This window comes from Psammomys obesus, unplaced genomic scaffold, assembly GCF_907164565.1.
Source record: "Psammomys obesus unplaced genomic scaffold, mPsaObe1.curated_primary_1811, whole genome shotgun sequence".
NCBI classification, from domain to species: Eukaryota; Metazoa; Chordata; class Mammalia; order Rodentia; family Muridae; genus Psammomys; species Psammomys obesus.
In genome coordinates this window covers 23,263,432-23,283,900 of record NW_026585797.1, presented here as the reverse complement: position 1 = coordinate 23,283,900, position 20,469 = coordinate 23,263,432, and the positions used below count along the sequence as shown (strand labels likewise).

General features: G+C 39.4%; 1 protein-coding gene across 5 annotated transcripts in view; it reads right to left on the bottom strand.

Moving 5' to 3' along the window:
- Window positions 1-10,497: 10,497 nt before the first annotated feature.
- The window catches only part of Ptprk (protein tyrosine phosphatase receptor type K), a 519,217-nt gene continuing 509,245 nt past the window's right edge, over window positions 10,498-20,469 (bottom strand). For all 5 annotated transcript variants that reach the window (XM_055599324.1, XM_055599319.1, XM_055599321.1 and 2 more), the window contains 6 exons: window positions 19,971-20,144; window positions 17,930-18,061; window positions 17,664-17,789; window positions 14,751-14,914; window positions 13,870-14,005; window positions 10,498-10,749 (listed from right to left, as the gene is read on the bottom strand). In XM_055599324.1, the coding sequence (XP_055455299.1) occupies window positions 10,696-10,749; window positions 13,870-14,005; window positions 14,751-14,914; window positions 17,664-17,789; window positions 17,930-18,061; window positions 19,971-20,144 (786 nt within the window). In that variant the 3' untranslated portion in view covers window positions 10,498-10,695. The remainder of the gene's footprint in view (window positions 10,750-13,869; window positions 14,006-14,750; window positions 14,915-17,663; window positions 17,790-17,929; window positions 18,062-19,970; window positions 20,145-20,469) is intronic.

The window sequence follows — 20,469 nt, the reverse complement described above, 5'->3', positions numbered from 1 at the left end:
AAAAAAAAAAAAAAAAAAGAACAGTAACACAAGCTGTGGGCAGATAATTTAAAACGTGAATGAGTGCGAGGAGGACGTTTCCTGTTCAGACCACAGCATGAAGGTTTCCTGTATTTCTCTCAGGATTTGGTGTGTAATGTTGTCAGTAGTTTTATGTTGCCTATTTATGTCAATTACATTTTTCCTAAATGAGTAAAAAATTTTGAGCGTCTCCTGGTATTTTCTTCTGTATATTCTTCAGTAAAGTTTCTTTTACTGTCTTTGGCTTATACCCAACTTGCATTTTTTTCAACTGTTGAATTTAGAGAGTTCTTTATATACCCTAAATACTCATGTTTTTTGCAGATGCATGGTTTGTAGGCATTTTCTTATTTCCCAAAACTAAAGCAAGCTCCAGTTTATCATTTACTATTTAGGGATTAATACCTGGGGCCAAGCCTAAGACTCCTGAGTAGCTCTGAACCAGGAAACAGTTCTAGTTTATTTTTCTAAAACATATCTCACAGTCTCCTGACTGCTATATTTATACAATAATCCTTAACACTGAATGCATTTCTCAGACGATTTGACTTCTGGTCAAGGCTGCTTTAGCTATTCTAATCCTGTGGGTTTCTGCACATTTTAGGGTAAGTTTGACCATGCCAATGAGTTTCGACTTGTGATTTTTATAGGAATTGCATTAAATTACATTAGATGAACTTGGAAAGAACTGAGAGTTTGACTATGTAAATTCTCCCAACTCATGAAACATATCTTTTCTCTTATTTACATGCATTCTGCTTTTAACTGTGTTTTGTAATTTTAGCATATGTGTCCTATATATATGCATGTATTTAATTTTCTTTAGAGCAATTATAAATGGCATAGAACTTTCCCGTTTGGAAATGCTAACTGGAGTAGAATTAATATTTTGATGGCAATCTCATACACCAAGAACTCATTTTACTAATATTTTTACTTATTTTAATTTTTTTGAAATCAACTCATTGATTAATTAATTTGGTGTATTCTTGGAGATTTTCTATGCAACCTTTCTTAGTTCTCTCTCTCTCTTTCTCTCTTCTTTGTTAAAATGCTAGAAATTCTAGGACCAGGAGAAGCAATATGAGACAGGATGCCTTTACCTATCTTCATCATTATCATCTGATATATAGATGTGTGTGTGTGTGTGTGTGTGTGAGAGAGAGAGAGAGAGAGAGAGAGAGAGAGAGAGAGAGAGAGATAACAGGGATGTTAGAGGACAACTTTTGGGAATTGGCTCTCTCTTTCCACTCTACTGATCAAACTCAGGTCATCAAGGTTGGCATCTTGTGCCTTTATCCACGGGGCCATTTGCCTAGGCATCATACTACATATTTTCAGAAAAAAATTCTTACACTGGACCCAGAGCTCACCAATTTGACTTGACTGGCTGGCTAGCACACCCCAGGAAAACACTTATCCCTGCCTCCCTAGCATGGCGGCTTTTTTATGTGGCTCCTAGAGATCCAAACTCAGGTCCTCTTGTTTAGCAGCAAACGTTTTATCCACTGATATTTGATAAACACTGATGTTTCCTTTTCCCCCTCTTTTTATTTCTTTTTATTTTTTTACTTATTATTTCCTCCAATTTGCTATTTTTGCTTTGCTTTTCATCTTCTTTTGTTGTTGTTATGTGTCCACTTTTTTGTTGTTCAAGACAGGCTTTCTTTGTGTAACCCTAGTCATCCCAGAACTGGCTCTGTAGACCAGGCTGGCTACAGAAAACTCACAGAGATTCACCTGCCTCTGCTTCTTTAGTCCTGGGATTAAAGTCAGGTGCTACTACCACCTAGCTTTTTATATTTCATAACATAACTTCAATAATTTGACTTGACTTCACTTCAAACGTACCCATCTAGAGTCACCCATCAGCTCTGCTTTGTCACAGAGGTATCATGTGAACATATATTGTACTCTTTCTTTCTTTCTTTTAAATTTTATTTAAAAATTTCTGATTGTTTAGTGAATTACACAGTAGAGTGTTGCTTAACTTGCATATATTTGGAGACTTTTACATTACCTTCCTTTTACTGAATTTTAGCTTGAGACTTAATTTTCTAGTCAAATGAAATGCTCCAGACATTTATTTCAAATACTGTTAAATTTGTTGTGCTTTATTTTACAGCTAGTATTTAACCTTGGTGACTGTACAATTGAATCTTGAGTAAAGTATGTTTTGTTGATTCTTCATTAGAGACTTTTGATCAGATGTGTTGCCCAGGTTTCTGCATCTTAGTTGGTTTTCTGTATCATAGTTCTGAGAGTTGAAGAAGGAAGCACACAGTTTCCAACCACAGCCATAGATTGTCTGCTCATTTCAATTCTGTCAGGATTGACTTCATGCACTTTGAAGATCCATAGCTTGATGTGTGCACAGTTAAGACTTGTTCTGGCTTCCTCATGAATTGATCTCCTTGTTATAACGTAATATTCTATGACTGTGGTAATTCTATTTGCTCAGAAATCTGCTGATCAGATATTGCCGCAGCTGTTTAAACTGTAACTATTTAAGCTGAATGTTTGCATAGTATAGATTTTTTTGAGTCTTTCCTAATTTCAATCCACTCAATTTATTAATGATGATGTGTACTTCTGATATATAAGCTGGGTCATGAAATTTTTAAATTTTTCATTGGCATTTGTAAATTCTTATATTTATGGTTGTGAGCCTCACCTTTAACAGCTGAGCCATCTCTCCAGCCCAATTTGTAAATTCTTAAAAATTTATAAATTGGAGAAGGAGAAGGAGGGAGGGTGAGATTGGGAGAGGATGGGGAGGGGCCTACAGCTGGGATACAAAGTGAATAAACTATAATTAATATGAAAAAAATTTAAAAACTGGAATATTAGTTGGTCTGAAGTAATTCTTGATATGTTAGCACCTAAATCGGTCATTTTTCTTCTTGCTTCTTCTTGTTTGCATGTGTCTTTTTTCCTTATCATTTTTGTGGGAGTCTATCTTGATTATTTTAGTGCTTTTGTGCATATAATTCTCTCAGTGATTTCTCTAGGTACCCAGTTTTTGTGTTTGACTTACGACTGTCTAATACCACCAATATCTTTGCTTTAAATGTTAAACTACAATCTTCTTTAATCTCAGTGATGTTTTATTTCAAATCATCAATTATGAGTGATAAAGACTTAATAGTGTTGTAATATAGCCATAATTGCATTCTTTCCATTAGCCATCTTTCCTTTCTGATATTTGGAAAAATCCCTATTTCATCATTTCTTCTACGTTTGAAGAAACACCTTTAGTCAAGATTGGACTAGGGGCAACAAAAGAGATAGAGATCATAGCATGATGCTTCATCAATGTATCACATAACTCTTCAGACACACACACACACACACACACACACACATTACTTCTCTAAGTTTATTTCTCAACCTTACTAATAAGGCCATTAAATTTGGTATCCTTCAGTATCCCTCTAACAGTCCATCATTACACTGAGAAAATGAATCACGATTTCTTATGTAAAAATAGAGCGGCCTCCCCCCATCCCCTTGCCCTGCCTCAAACCACATTTGATCCCAGGCCATAAAGAACTTGACATTGGAAAATAAGTAATTAACAAATACTTTATGATGCCAAAGATAAGACATGAGGGTGAAAAGAAATCAATCTCAGTCTGCTGACTGCGCTTCGGGCGATTAGATTTATGAAAGTAGAGGGCAGCCTCCCATCGTGGACAGGCAAGAGCTCACACTGTGTGCACCTGTCATAGAAGTCAGTGCTCCCAGTCACAATCTGGGATGCGGCTGATGCACAGACCCTGTGTTTGCACTTGTGACTCAAGCAGCTCAGGCCATCCCATAGCTGAGAGACACATGCTCTCTCCAAGTTTGCAGAATTATTTCCAGAAGGATGGTTTTCTTGTCATCATTTTGAGAAGCTGACTAGGAGAAATGTGAGCTGCCTCATGGAATACGCTTTCCTGGTTTCACCCAGGCACCAGTGAGCAGAAACACACTTACCTTTTTCTCTTTCTTTTCCTTATCTTAAAATAGGATCTTTCTTTCTGGCACACATTGGCCTAGAATTCACCATGTCGTTCAGGCTGGCCTTAAATTTACAATAATTTTCCTTCCAAAGCTACCTGAGTGCTGGGATTGTAGGTGTGAGCCACCATGCCCAACTCATACCTACCCCTACTCCAGCCTTTCCTATCTTTAAGAACTGAGGCTTGAACTGGGTGTGATGTCTGTAATTCCAGCACTCAGGGAAGCAGAGGCAGATGGATCTCTGTAAGTTCAAAGCCAGCCTGGTCTACAAAACAAGTCCAGGACAGCCAAGGCTATGTAGGCAAATCCTGTCTCAAATAAACAACAAACAAAAAAGAATTGAGGCTTGTCTATATATGGCTTGTCTTTCAGAATTAAATTAAGTATAGAAAAACAATTTTCTTGTTAGCTGGAAAAAGACAAAAACTTATTCAAGCTTAATAGTCAAAATCTCAAATATGCTTATTGTCATCTTGTGAAACTATCTTGTCTTACATGTCCCAAATTTATCTGACTGCTACAGGGTTCTCATATTCTTAGCTTACATGGATGGCTTTATGTTTATTATCAGTATAATTATGATTTTCTAACTAAATGAGGCTTAATGGAAAAAATTTTACTAGCTAGCTTTCTCTTTTGTTGTGGGAATGGATGGATCCAAATTCAATAAGAGCAATTTTACAACTGAAGAAACTTTGCACACTCAACTAAGAGAAAAAAAACAAAACAAAACAAAACAATGAACAGTTTCTAAAAGAATGCATGCCTAATTTTTTTTTTTTTTGTACAGAGGTAATTTTATTCCATTAATTAATTAATTATTAGTGTGCATGTATGGGCTTGATGGAGGCCAAAGGACAATGCTGAGTATCTTCTCCAACAGCGTTCCATCTTATACTTCGAGACTGGGTCTTTCTATTGAACTTGAAGCTCACTGATAGTGCTAGGCCAGCTGGCCAGCAAGACCCAGAGATCCCATTGCCTCCACCATCATCCGTGGCTATCACACGAAGTCTTAAAATCCATCTCATGTCTTCCTGCTTGAGTGGAAAGAACTTTACCCCCAGGCTTTAATTTGTAAGGGTATATGGAATACAGAACAGGTACCAAAAAGATGTCATCATACACGTGCATTATGTACATTGACTATATTCCCTCACTGACATCTTCTTCCTGCTCCTGCTGTCTTCTCCCAGTTTCAAACAGACAAAGGTATTTTTTAAAAATAAGGCAAATGGAGAACATAGTATAAAAATCCAGCTATAGCTTCTCTGGGACAACTAAACTCCCATTTCTTCCCAAATGTATAAATGACAAAACAGTGAAACGTTATTCTACAATGGGGGTCACTAAGCAAGAGCCAGAAGCTTGCACACATAGATGCAGGTTGCAGAGATTGTTTTGTTGTGCAGTTGGCACAGGAGGCTTTTTATTGTGTTCTTAAAACCCAAATTGCTTGTCGACATTAACAAATCTCAGTAACTGAAATTTCAATTTATTTTCTTTTGCATCATCTTGAACAATGAGATATGAATGAATCAAAATGGATCTGTGGTTCCATGCATGTCACGCTGGGGTGACACCTGCTGTATTCTTTGGCTGTGGACATATTTCTGAGTCCAAGAGGCACTTGCTGTCTTTCTGAGACTATTTCCTCTGTCTTCCATGTCAAGCGGCCATTGTCAATCACCCTCACTCAGGCATCTGTGCTTCTAACAGCAGAAACGGGAAGCTCAGAGCAGCTAGATTCCACTTGAAGGCATCTGCTGCAATATGACCTGAGCATTCATTTAAAAACAAACAAACAAAAAAAAACAAAATAAAATATGGCCCCAGACAGTACCTGCTGGCCCATATGCATGAGAATATCCCTCTTTTCATCAGAGAAGGAGCATGGCCTTCATGCTTTCTCTACTTTCCCCACTGGACTGTGTGTCTCCATGACCTCCCAAGTGAAGCTCAATACATGGCCTTTCCCTGCCCATATAGTCTAATTTCTATTTAGGAAAACAATTTGAATTTCTTATTCTCACGCTACACTAAAGACATATCTCTAGGTAGTATTTTTTTTTTAAAGCTTCCTGGTCCAAATTTTTTATGCTCAGGGCAGAGTCAAGATTAACAAAACCTAAACAGTTAATTTGGTATGCCAGCAGTACCATTTTATATTGGGGAAGTGTATGTTATTTCGTGTAACTGACAGGAGCATCCTGGAAGATACTAGCTGTCATAAAATATGTCCCTGCTTTCTTCCAGGGACAGACTTTAACATGAAAGAAAGAGCTTTGAGATACTCCCTAGAGACCTTATGTTTATTTCAGCGGTTTAGAAATCCACCCATTACTTTCTTTTAGGATTTGATACAACAGGATCCCCCTGGTGATTGCTCTCTTCAAGGTTAGCATTTCAAATCACACTGGAAGAAGATGGAGGTGTTGAAATGTTAGATATCTATCACATTTCTATTGATCTTTGGACAATTTATATTCTAGAAGTGAGTCATAGCTTACAGTAGATCCCAAGAGCAAGCTCTTCCTTTTGATTCCAGAGATAATATTCTAAAGCCCAGCAGACTGTTTGACTAGGCTAGTGCTGGAAAATGATGCAGTTGTCAGTCATTCCTCCAGCCTCCTTACGCTACTGGGAGACCTTATGAAATAATATGTAAGTAGCGATTAAGCAAGAGACAATAATGATAAGCTGATTTTTTTCTCATGACTTAATATAGCATTAAGTAAATCATCCACAGTCTCTGTATGAAATCAATGTTTAGTAAAACACTGCCACACATCTGGGAAGGCTGTGAGGTTTCTGTCAGGTCCCGAGTAACAGTTTATGGGTAAATACTGCTAGCTACATTGACTGAGTATGTAACACACTACTGAATATTTTGTTAAGAAAGAATGTCTGCCAAAGCTCATTGAATTAAATACAAATGGGTAACTTAAGCACTCAAAGTTGCCAGCCTAAGTAACAAGACCACGGCCTATTTTCAGTTCAATTCCAGGTGCATTTTCCTGCATTATATCCGTGGTGTCGAGTGAGTGCTGTAGATGCTGGGAATCTTCCTTCTATCTCCTGGGAGCAGAACATAGTTGATAAGGAAAATATTGTCCAAATTTCAAAAACTGTGTATGGAACCTGAAAGGGTCTCAACAAGATGAATGTTCAGTGAGCAGCATTGGTGAGAGGCAAACTTAACCTCTCCATGTCCAGGCAAGCGATCTCCTTGTTGACCTTTCAACATCAGCGATCACTTGGGTGTACTGTGTTTTATCTGAAGTCCTTTCCTTTGTCCAGGGACTAAATGCTAGAAAAGGGCTGCATAGGTAGTTCAGACTAGAACCCTAATACATTTTCAAAGTACTTGGTTAAAAGTCATGTATTCCCAATTGCTTCTCTGTCTGTGGATCATAGATTTCCAACATCTCCCTAATAATGACACACAGGAAAAAAGGTTGAGAGGGACAACATCATGATCAATATTTCAGGAGAAACTGCTACAGGGATACAGAAAGGAGTTTCTAGGAGAAGCATGCTGTTTGACAAAATGGCTGATGAAAGCAACTTAATGAAGAAAAGATTTAGTTTACTTCCTAAGGTTCCACTAAGGCATGGTGGCATCATGGCAGGGAATGTGTCATGGAGCAAAGCTGCTTACCTCATGGCTGCCAGGAAGCAGACACATAGTGACAGCAAGAGGCCGGGGATGATATACATCCTTTCTGAGGCATGCTTTCAGTCATGCATGTCCTCTGAGGTATTCTTGGTTCTCTCTCTCTCCTCCCTCCTTTCCTCTCCCTCCCTCTGTATAGCCAGTCCATGACTCTTCCTCAATTGCTTACTTACCACCTTAGACTTTGAGACAGTTTTTCAGAGAATCTAGAACTCAGCAATTTAGATAGAACGGTTGACCAATGAGCTTCAGGGATCCAAACAGGTCTTCGGGCTTGCATGACAGGTATTTTATGGCTAAATTATCTTCCGAGATCCCCAACTCTTAATTTCTACCATCTCTCAATGACATCATCAAATTATGAATCTATTACTGAGTTAGAGCCTTCATGATATATTCATTTCCTCAAAGCCATCAGTAGGAGGCCAAGTTTATAACACACATACACACTTGAGAGACATTTATAATTCAAAATATAACATACTTATATTCCAGAGCTCTGACAAAACTCCTTTCCAGAAGGACACGGCCTGGGCAAGACATGACCATGTATAGGTCTATTAAGGGGGGCTTTTAATGCTACAAAGCCTGAGTCTTTAAACATAAATATTCAGAAAAACAATTAGGCCTTTCCTAATGTCTTCTGACAAGCTGGCTACTGTAGTACCCAAACAAAGCAAGCATTGTTTATCTCTTGCTTTAAAGAAAGGACTTCATGTGCTCTTGGCTTGGAGTTTGGAGGCTTCATGGCCCACTGCCCCTTGTGAGTAGCTGTCTTCCTATGAAGTTTGGTGAAGCTGTTATAGAAGAAATGAATCCTTGTGAAGCAAGTAAGAATTCCCTGCAGTGGTAGTGTGTCCCTCCTTGCCAGGGATAGAAGTCCTGTATGAGTTTGTAAATGGTTTTTGGTCAGGTATTTCTGATAAAGTTTGTTTATACCAAAACTTGTGCTGGGGGCCAGAGCATAGCTGGTGGTGTGTGGGCTAGGTGGAACTTTCACCAACAAGCCAGCAGCTTTCTTCTTAGCTACCCTGATGTGGAATCCTCTCTCTCCTTCACCTGTTCTTTCTTGCCTTTCCACTCTCCACCTCGGAAGGAAAACAGCACTGCTATGGGAGAGAGCTGTGTCAGCTTCTGAGCCATCCCGAGGTGAGCTGCTTCACCACTCTGAGCTCCTCGTCAGTCTCCACTGCCGGCCTAGAGCAAAGGGGATGAGGGGCTGTGGGTGGAGATCTTCATGGTGATGGCAAAATACATTCTTGCTCCTTTAAAAGTGGTTTTCTTAGGTATGTGGCAGAAACTAACCCAAATTATGACAATATATAAAGAGTAAAAGAAAATCATAACAATAATAGATACTTGGCTATTTTCCCCTTCATTGATCTAGACTACATGACATGCAGTTTAGGTTGTGAATCACGCTTTTAGTGGATTTTTTGTGGCATACTCATACTAAGTCATAGACAGACTATTTACTTGGGAATAAAGACATGAAAACTTACAAGAGAAAATGATGTACAATCAATACATCTAATTATAAAAACTTTATTTCACTCTTACTTTAATTAAATCTTCATAAGCACCATGTCATAGACTGGCAATATAGAAAGAGGACTCTGGGATGCTTCAGTCGATGAGAGACTGCAAGCCAAAGATGTGGGGTTACTGCTACGCGGAGCATGTGAATGAGACCACACTTGGAAAGATTCACTGGGGAATCTCATAAAGTCAGGCAATGGGAATTGGGCATTGAGCTGTTCACACCCTCTACGGTGAAAGCTCCGAAACATCAAAGAGAACACCGGGTTACCCTGACAGTTTTCAGTTTGCTGAAACTTGACCCTGAAAGCAGCAGTGTTGCCATTCTCTGTTCCCGAACAGTGACAGGCCACAGTCTAAGAACAACTCCTTTAAAGTTTAAACAATGCTTAAAGGTGATATTCAACATTGGGCAAGCTACCCGCAATGTCTTTTGCTCTGTGGATTTCTCCTATGCCATCATCGAGCTATCATTTACCTAATGAAGCTGGGGGGAAGAAAAAAAAAACTACATTTTCAGCAAAACATTTTAATTTGGTCCTCTATTCAAAGACAATTGCTGAGATGTTTTACATAAATTTAATTCACAAGCATGTACACAAGGGAACCACTACAAAGAACATTGCTTCCTGGTTTATGAATAAAAAGTTTATCCTCTACTTACACTAAACATACAAAAAATAATCTACAAAAATCATTTACCATTGATTTTAGCTAAAGAAAAAGCTTTCTTCTGAAACAAAAATGATTGTGTGGTGGTAGTATTTTAGTCATCAAAAAAGTAATGTAAGTAACCAATAAATATAATGTGCTTCTTCCGTATAGACATATTTACACTTGAGTCTTTGGCTTATGTTATTTTCTAAAAAGAACTTTAAATGATCCAGCCATCATTGCACATTAAAAGAAAATAAGCCAGTTTTTATATATATATATATATTTATATTTATACATTTATATAGAGCTCTGCTACACTTGGAACATATAAAAATGAGATTTACTATGAATTTGCACAGCTTTTGTTTTCTTCCCAATTCTAAGGTTCTGCAGCTTTTTTTTTTTTTTTTTTTTTTTTTTGAAAGGGAGGGAACTGCCACTTAGAAAGTGCATGCAATGTGTGGTAGCTGCTCTACTCAAAGCAGGAGAGAAAAGGCTGCGTGGTCACCATCCAGACGCTCATCGCTCATCGGTTCTCACTGGGATCTGCTTCTTAGCAAAGATAATTTGGGTGGCACAAAATGTGGATGCTCTCATACAGTAATAGAAACCGGTCAAGTCCTTTTTATTAAGATACACAACTTTATAAGAAAAATACGTTTGCCTCTCCAATGTAAAAGCCTCCCACCCCCCCACATTAAAAGCTCTCTGTGCAGGTGGAACAGGTTCAACAGCTGCTGGCTCAACAGATGAATGGATTTCCGCTTGGATGCTCTGCAAACAGCCTCACCTAACTACGAGGACTCCAGGTACTCCAAAGCCACGTCATAGCAGAAACGGTACTGCTCCTGAAACATGTTAGAACAGAAGGGATGAAAGGAGTCAGCAAGAGGCTAACAATGAATAATAGCATCCGTGTGAATTCTCGACACCCAATTTAGATTATTTAAGAGTTGCAAATTACTTATTCTGTATATAACAGGAACATCTGGCCATACATATTTTATACTAGAGTTTAATGATCTCTTCTTAAGAAAAAAAGAGCAACAATAAAAAGATGTTTTGTCTTTGCCCTGCATTTTCTACACTTAATATAATGCCCATAATTTTTATGTGATTAAAATAGTTATAATCATCATCACAGAATGTTTTCCACTTTACAACAACGTAAAGAAGTGGAGTGTGGTGGCGCACACCTTTAATCCCAGCACTCTGGAGGCAGAGGCAGGCAAGTTTCTGAGTGTGAGGCCTGCCAAGTCTACAGAGAAAGTTCCAGGACAGCCAGGGTTGTATGTAGAAACACTGTCTCAAGAAACAATCAACCCACCTCCCCCTGACTGGGGAGCAGCCTTACCAGGCCACAGTAGAGGACAATGCAGCCACGTTTGATGAGAACTGATAGACTAAGATCAGAAAGGAGAGGAGAACCTCCCCTATCAGTGGACTTGGGGAGTGGCATGCATGCAGAAAGGGGAGGGAGGGTGGAACTGGGAGGGGAGGAAGGAGGGGCTTATGGGAGGATACAAAATGAATAAAGTGTAATTAATAAAAAATTAAAAAAAAGAAACAACCAATCAAGCAAACAAACAAACAAACAAACAAAAAAAGAGAGTTGTCATTAGAAACAACTGTAAAAAAAATCACCTTTGTTTATGTCAGTCCTTTTCAGTGCATGATTGAAATAGTAACCACCTCAGAATAAATAAAATTACAGAGTTTATAGGATGATTTTATGTTTTTTACATCACACAATTTTGAGTCTTTATATTACACAAAAATCCACAATATGGATTATTTGTTATTTCACTTTGATAGTTTCCTGTTTCATATTGCTGCTGCCTGTGTCAGTGCCTGCATCATTCCTCCAAATGATCTCTTTAGATAAAAGAAAGAGAAAAGCAGAGGGAGAGAAAACCATCCACTGTAAACTGCCTTTTGCATTTTTTTTTCACTTTCCCGTAGTTGATATTCTATTGGAATATCATTTAAATAATTTTTAAAAGAATATTTAAGAATTTTTTAAAACAAAACTTCAAGCTTATTTATACCTAAAAGTAAATTTCTGCCATGTCTCCCTAAGACAATTTGCTTGATAATGAGACATTTGAGTTAAAGCTACACTTCCTTTGAGTTTATCTACGTACTTAACCCATTATCAAGAAGTTTAAAAAAAAGCCCAGAGACTATTTTATAAATCATAACTCATACTGTGAGTTCCCTGCAAAGTTCCCAACCTAGTCCAAGTGAGAAAAATTCAGGCTTAACTGGAGAAGAATTTAATATGTGTATTATTTCTAAAGAGAATATCCACAAGTTTCCTAGAGGAGGGGATTGCTCTCACCCTAACTAGCAAAGTAAATATCCTCTACAGTAGCTTCCACTGGGGTAGTGCACCCCAAACACAAACAACAAAAAGCGTTTGCAACCAGGGAGTGCCTCTCAATTCTGTTTAACTCCAAATTTCCCTACCAAACTCAGCCGAAGCCCGCAGCAAACTTTACTAATAATTAATGTTCACGAAGCAGAGCTTTCTGTCAATTCTGTCAAGATTTGTAGGACATGAATACAACAAAAAATGGTAACTCACTGGAAGGTTCTAGAACAAATGTTCAACTACAGACTTATAAGTGAAAGAAGAGGTGATATATCAAAGATGAATTTAGGGACAAAGTCACTTGTGAATGCAGGCGTAATTCCCATGTGACTTGAAATGTTTTGGGAAGAGTGTATTTCGCAGGTTACACGTCTTGAAACCAGAGCCATGGCTACCTCCTGTCTATTTTGTATGCTAAAAACTTTCAAAATCCACATTCTTTATCCCATGCCAGCATCCCAGAGGGGGAACATCATTTTGTCCTAGGTGGAGTCCCCTACAAGGACTTGAGAAAGACAGAAGTAAGCTACCGCTTACCAAAGTGAACCAGCATAAACCGAAGTCTTTAGATGTTTGCTCAGGAAGCAATGCACCTCGGGTGTGAACAACCCAGAGCAGGAAGTGGTGAAAACACACCAAGAGCTTACTGATTTTGCGTGCTCTCTCTCTCCCTCTCTTATCTGATCATCTTGATAAAGTAAGGCAAGCAACAAGCTTTTCTGGATTACTTTTCTGTGAGTGCCACAGCTGTTCTCTTCGAGTGATCTACCAACATGTAGCCCCCAGTAAGCTATGTTACAGAGGCAATAACTGTCTTTCTTACTTGGTAAACAGCTCCATACAAGTGAAACTTCACTCACATATATCCATCAGTCCCTTTAGAAACTTTGTGAGCTCAGAAGAACTCATGTCACATTGTGTGGACTATACTTTAAGGCTGATAAAAGCTGAAAACTGCTAGCAAGGACAAACTGACAATTCATATTCAAATTAGACAGTGAAGGATTATAGATAATGAATGCAATAAACTTCAGTTGCTCCTTCAAAACACTGCATGTCAGGTCTGTGGGTATAGGTCAGTAGTAGAATACCTAGCCTAGCATGCTCTGTCCTGAGTTCTGCATGGAGCAACACTCAGACATGCATGCACACATGCACCAAAATAAGCCAAATAAAGCAAAGTAAATGAATAAAAAGAAAGTAGGGGTCTGAGATTCGGAGGTGACCTATGAACAATTCTCTGCTAGTTAGCTCAATATGCTTTAGCAAGCAAAAAAGAGACTACACTTTAGTGGGATTTATTGTTGTAGAACTATTTACAAGTTTGCTACAGCACAAATTTACTGAATACAAGACCAAACCCTACACATTCCTCAAATTAAATGAGAGCATTTTCTTCATCTAGCAGTTCATGTGATAAGCAGTGCCTTTATTTGGGTAGAGGCAGACTCACTACCTTCTATCTATTAGGCACAAAGTCCCAGAAACAGTCATTTGCATGTCTGACTGATTCCTGGGTGTGTGTGACTCCAAAACAGTAGGTAGGTACATGACTTAGTAGTCACTGAGACCCTCCTAAGATTCTGTGGCTCACCGGGGCTTCCACCATGTTTGGCTTGCTGTTCCTCAGGGTCTTTACTGCATGAAAAACATCCACCACGTTTTGACGCTTCACCATCTCAACCACAATGCCTATCGCACAGAACATGCCGCTGCGCCCGCCGCCATTCCTGAAAGCAAAGACACTGTAAGGTTAGCGCCTTTGGGGGAATTGTGTGCCACACCATCACCTTTGTCTGGGAAAGGAAGCTCATATTTAAAGCTTTTTCCATGTCTTTGGATTCTCCTTTATCCTTGAGCATGCAAGTATGAAGGGCAGAGAGGAAGAAACTAGAGGATAAAGTTATTATGTAGTAGCCATAAGTTGGTGCAACATAGAAATGCTGAGATGATAATACACTTGCAACTGTATGAAGCAAATAGGTTGTTCAGACAGGTGCATGGAAGGGTTAAAGCATATAGCAACTGCATAATTTTGATTTTATTTCATTGCGTGTTTGCTTTGCCTGCACATATGTATGTCTGTGTACCTCATGCTTTTGGTACCCATGATGGGCAGATGAGCACACCAGGTGTCCTGAAACTAGAGTAAGAGAGGTCTATGGGCCACCAGGTGGGTACAGGGAATCAAACCCAGGTCCCCTGGAAAAGGAGCCAGTGTTCTCAACTGCTGAGCCATCTCTTCAGCCTCAACAGTGTATAATATTTAATAGTTAGGAAACGAAACAAAAAATCCCTAAAATTAGTAGCAAATTATTCATTCATGAGACTAGAGTTCTAGTTTGAAATAAGATCTATGGTAGGTCTACCAGGAGTTGAGAAGCATCTTCTAAACACAAGCAAAGCAAAGGCTGGTGAGGAAGTGAACTCTGAGGTTTCATGTGCCACTAAGCCATGCTGCCCTGCCCTACTCACAAGCAGTGGATGATCGTCCGGCCTTCCCCTTCCTCACATTCCTCCTGCCACTTTTCCACCTGTAGTATCAGTTTCAAAAACGAGCGCTTGGAGCCAGGCACTTCTCGATGAGAAGCCCACCCTAGGTACTGGAACTGCTGCACCATCAGATAGCCTTCCTGTGGCTGTGGAGAAAAATAGCATTTTGGGGGAAGCACAATGAGAGCCTTTAATAAACAGTAGAAGACGTGCAACCTTCACGATACAAAGGGAATTCACACTGGACCCCTTCTAGTGGATTATTCACCGCCTTTCTTCTTGCCTTGAGGACTTTGAAGAGGCTGTCCTCATTTGTTTTGAGAACTTCTTACTATAAGTTCATAATTCAGGGACTTTTATGAAAGCATCCCAAGGTTCAAGAGCAAGAGCGTACAACTTGTCCTTTTTATCTGCCTGTGAGGGTTTATATTGATGGTCCGCATGATAGTATCTAGGGCTGCCTGTGAGACATCTATCTGAGCATGCTTGGGAAGAATTATTTACACTGGGATAAGTGAAGTGGGAAGGTCCACCCTAGGGTGAGCAGCAACATCCGAAAGGCTGCGGTCCTGGTGGCATGGAAAGGAGGAAGTGAGCTGAGCACAGGCCCTCCTCTCTCTCTCTGCTTCTAGGCTGTGGCTTCCAAGGGACCAGCTGAATTACCCTCTTGTTGCCATGACTTCCATGCCAGGAGGGACCATATCCCTCAAACTACAGGCAAAATAAACACAGCTCACCTATTCTGCTTCCGGTTAGACATTTTGTCAAGAATCAAGGAAAAGAATTAAGATAGCGCCTTTCCTCATCCACAAACCTTGCACCACTTGAGTCCTACTGTTCAGCTTCCTCAAGACTTTAAGATTCATCTTCCCTTTATTGCTACAACCTATACAAGTTATAATAACTATTTCCTGGTAGTTTCCTTTAACAAGCCTCTGCCTCCCTTCCATCTACTGTTACTACAAGCATGACGGTTTTGCTGAAATTCAAGAATGACCTTGTCGTTCTTGGACCTAACGGCTTCCTAATGTTCTCAGCCTGCCATAACCGCACACCCCTTTCATGACCTGGTTCACCGATGCCTCCAAGCCTCTTTTTCCTCTAACACAGCATTGAGGCTGGAGACAATGCTCTTCATCTAGCTCATTCACCACTTTTCTTCTCGCCTTGAGGACTTTGAAGAGGCTGTCCTCATTTGTTTTGAGAACTTCTTACTATAGTGTCCTTTTCACTGTCAAGGAGAATAGCTAATTTGACCTAGGTTTGCCTGGTGACTTTCCTGTGATGGCACAGAACCTAAGTGTCCTGGGAAATCTCACTCTCAAATAACACCTACAAATTCTTCAACTTTTTGCTTAAATACCCCTATCTTACAGGATTTTTCTCTGGTCACTCAGCTATGTCTGATCATCCAGTTAAAGAATTTATATTCTGTGCTTCTCCTCTGACACCTGTGTCAGTAAACAGATACTTGCACAATTTCTTATGTGGTGCTATCCTTCTCTGACAAGGCAAACATTCCTTAAAGATAAGGAACTCTATCCTTTTGCCTAGAACCCTGAGGGAGAATATGGAGAAGACTAGGCAGTACATTTAGTGAGCCCTATCAAGGGTATCAGATTTCCAGTTTCACATGGAAGGGCTTATGTACCTCCTGGACCCCAATCTACTCTAATAACCTTATGTGTGTATTAAACTCACAATGAAGTGAGTGATACTAAATAATGAGACCGAGAATGAAAATATCATGTATAAATAAGCACCAGAACATAATATATGCAGGAGGATAATCAAAATAATATATACTCTAGGGGGGAAACAGAACAGATTTCAAATCTTGTTCTAGAACACTTTCCACAGAAAGAGCTCCACCCACAGATAACTTTTGCTTCTATAGTTGAGCATCTACAGTTGCTTGGTTCAAATACCACTAGAGCTAGACTGGAACAGACGTGCAAACATGATGAGATTCCATTTGAATTAAAGTCTAAGATAATCATGAAGACTACGACATGACTGATTTCATCTTCTCTCCACTGAAATAAGTAATTCATAGATAATTCATAGACATAAACAGACCTGATGTCTTTAAGAGCAGGGCAACTCCTTCTATTAAAAGCACCTTTTCATAAAGTTTACTGTTTCTTTTAATTCTGCTTACCATCTCTGCTTACATAACCTCAATGGCTTTAGTCATTTTTCTCTCAGTTGGTTTTTAAGACCTTCAGAGATGCTATTGTACAAAACACATGTCTTGTCAGGGAAAGAAAAACTCCTGTGGGACACAACTGTCACTCAGCTGCTGGCAAAAGGCACAGCAGCAGCAGTGCCGAGTTTTCCTTTAGAGCTGGGCAGAACCAGATGCTGCAGTGCTTTGAGACTGGAAGGGAGAAGAAGTAGATGAGGGGAGGGAGAAGAATCAGAAGTAGCTGACTTCTCCCCCAGGCTTGGGTTTCCCATTGCACACAGGTCCTGAAAGAGTGACACGGAAGTCTCCTGTGAGAGCTGGCCTGGCGTATCCTGTCCTCCTCTGTTGCCATCATGACTAATCTTACTTTTCACTGGGATGCTTTTTTTCTGGGCTGGATAGCAATACTAACGAGGTGTGCCACCATCTTTTTTGTAAGTCCACAAGTACTCTGGGGCCAGTCCCAGACTATCAGAGCAGATTGAGCGATGGCCACTGAAATCTACATTTCCAGATGGAACATGCTACTGTTGCCACTGACTGGAAAAGCTGGCTTTCAGCATTTTAAATTCCCTGTCTGGAATACAAGATTGTGTGGTGCTTATTAATTCTTCTCTCCTTGTTGTCTGGATATAATGATGTCCCATCAGGACCACAATCTACTTGTTCTGCATCAGCTCAAGTTAACATGACCAACAAAGACTCACTCTTGTTAGGTTGCATATCCTAAAAATCCGATTGATCACGTCACAGTCCATTGAACAAGACATGCATTCCACTTGGATAGGGCCATATCGCAGCATCCCTTCTTCTGGCCAGTACTGAGGGCAGCCCTAGATAAGTCAGAAAAGGAAAGAAATGAGTGGGTTTTTTTGTTTTGTTTTGTTTTTTTGCTTTTTGTTTTAGGGGGAGGGCTATATTATAAGTCCTATAATTGTATCCGAAAGCACAAAATCAACCAGTGCCCACCAACCTGGGACAAGTCCACTTCATTTAGCATCACAATGGAGGTACAGCCGTAGTCATACACTAATCTCCAGAAGTCTTTCACAGTGTTTGGAAGTGGGTATTGTGTAACGATGAAAGCCGCTGGTTGCCTGTAGCTCTGTTGACAAACAGGATAGTTGGGAAATATAAGAACGTAAAATGCGTGGTCCGGAAGAGGAAAAGGGAGGTAGACATGAGCATATGTTCACTCTACACCTTTATGAAGTTCTCAAAGAATAGATAAAGAAATAAAATGTGGAATCGGTTGTACAGATCCCAACGTACTCCACTGCAGGGGTGCAAGTAGTGATGGTAACTTCCCACAGACATGGAGTCTGAGTGCTGCCTAACCCACAGGAACACCGAGATATATTGGAACCAGTAACAAGTAAATGGCATAGCATCTGATGTTGCTGAAGTATTTGGGTCCCAATTTTATTTCACTGAGAAATGTTAATACAGGACAAACGGAGAGGAAGAGATGGAAAAACTTTCTGAGATGAAGGCCCTCCATAAGGTACCTTTTGGGTGGTTTCAATTTCCCAAAGGTCTCTGACAGGCTGAAACAAAAATCAGCAAAATATCCCTGCTCTGTCCATATGTACTTCATTTCTACATAGATAACGTTATTAGAGCCATCTCTTCTCCAATTAAACACACATACACACACACACAGGTACCTCAAGGTCTTACAGTTACTAGGTTGTGTTGGTATCATTAACTTTTCTCTGGTTGCAAAAGCAATGTTTATCTGGCCTGGGCAATCTGTCAGTCATGAGCTATACTAAAATACAAATACATGTTTTCATGTAATGGTTTAAAGCTATGCTGGTGAGACTCTAGACACATCAAGAATGGGGTTAATTTTAGTGAGGGCCTGCTTTCTGGTAACTGTGCTCTGCAGCACAAAGGAGAGCAGAGAAACTGTAAGTGTAGCCTTTGCAGGAGACTGTAGGGCTTTCCACACACTTACATAGTTCCATGTGCGTATGAGGCTACACATTTACTGAAATTAATTTTAGAAAACCAAACAGGTAGTTATGGTGGCCCAAGCCTGATATCTTAAACACTGCAGAGACGGAGGCTGGAAGATCAGGAACTCACGGCCATCCTCAACTACACAGAATGTTAGAGAAGTTGGCTTGGGTTACATGATACCCTGCCTTTTAAATAAATAAAGGTAGCAACTTAAAACAAAACAAAACAAAACAAAAACAAAAAACACCTCAAAATAATCAGGACCGGAAAAGACTCCTATATTTTCTCTGCTAGAGTTTCATAGGTGAAAAGGAATTAGAAATAAAGGCAATAAATTGCCTTAAAGGATTCTGAATCTTGACAGCTTTCTCATTCTTTCCAAGATAACCAAAGCAAGATGGCTGAGGGCACACTTCAAAGTCCCTTCCCTGTTGTTCTCTTTATGGGAAACTGACACTCATAGCACACGCGGGAGCACCTGCAGGTGATGAGCAAGGGTCAAAATAGTTCTTTCCTGATGATGGATTTGTTAATATGACTTTGCTCATGGCTTCCCTAGTTATTTCTAAATAGTCTCAGCTAATATTGAATAAAATGAGTTACCTTTAAATTACTAGAATGCTGAGCATCACAGATAAATATTTCCAAATTAAAAATCCACTATTTGGGTAGGATATGGCATTCTGTTATTTTTAAAATGTAAAATTCCTATTATTAAAAAAATTTATCAATCTTCCTTAAGTTAATTTAGATGAAATTAAATTAAATCTTAAAATAATTATGATTCAATATATAACTTGTGATATTTTTGTATACATATAATACAACAATCAAACATCAAATCTACAATAAAGCTACAAAAATTATAGTTGCTAAGAATCTCTGGAGATGCAACCTAAGATTTTCAAAACAATTTATATTTCATCAAGTTTTCAATTTTCCATTCTAGTCCATTTTATAATTCCATGGGGAAAAACAATAGCCAGCGCTCAACTGAGTTATATAGATCTTAAGGGTACTTTTATACTAACAAAGAGTCAGTCTCTTACATCCATAAGAGCAGCATTGATGTAGTTACTGCTTTCCCCATCAATTGTAATTAAAAAAGGCAGACATCTGTCAGGTGGGAGCATGTCCATGAAACGATTCTTGTCATGGTTCCTTGGCAGGCATGCTATGCTGCAGTCTTCAGCTTGTAGACGAGGAGTGACCGAATTCAGAGTCTAAAAGGGAAAGGGAACCCAGGTTAGAAGACAGTGACCCATTTAATAGCATAACACAAATCCATCAAGTATTTGGGAAGCCAAGTGGAAGGTGAAGGATTTGTGCGAGGCAGTGGCAGCTACCTCTCTGACTGGCTGATAGATTCTTTAGTTAAGCTAATGAAGCTTGTGCAGTGACATTGTCCAAGACACATTTTATTCGCATGTCTCTTCTCAAAAGGAAGGAACAGCTAAACAGCACAGTACACACAAAATACACTGTCCAGCCAGAGAAAACAAACAGGTGATCCACGGCGGTAATTATGACCTTCAAAAGGGAAGCTAC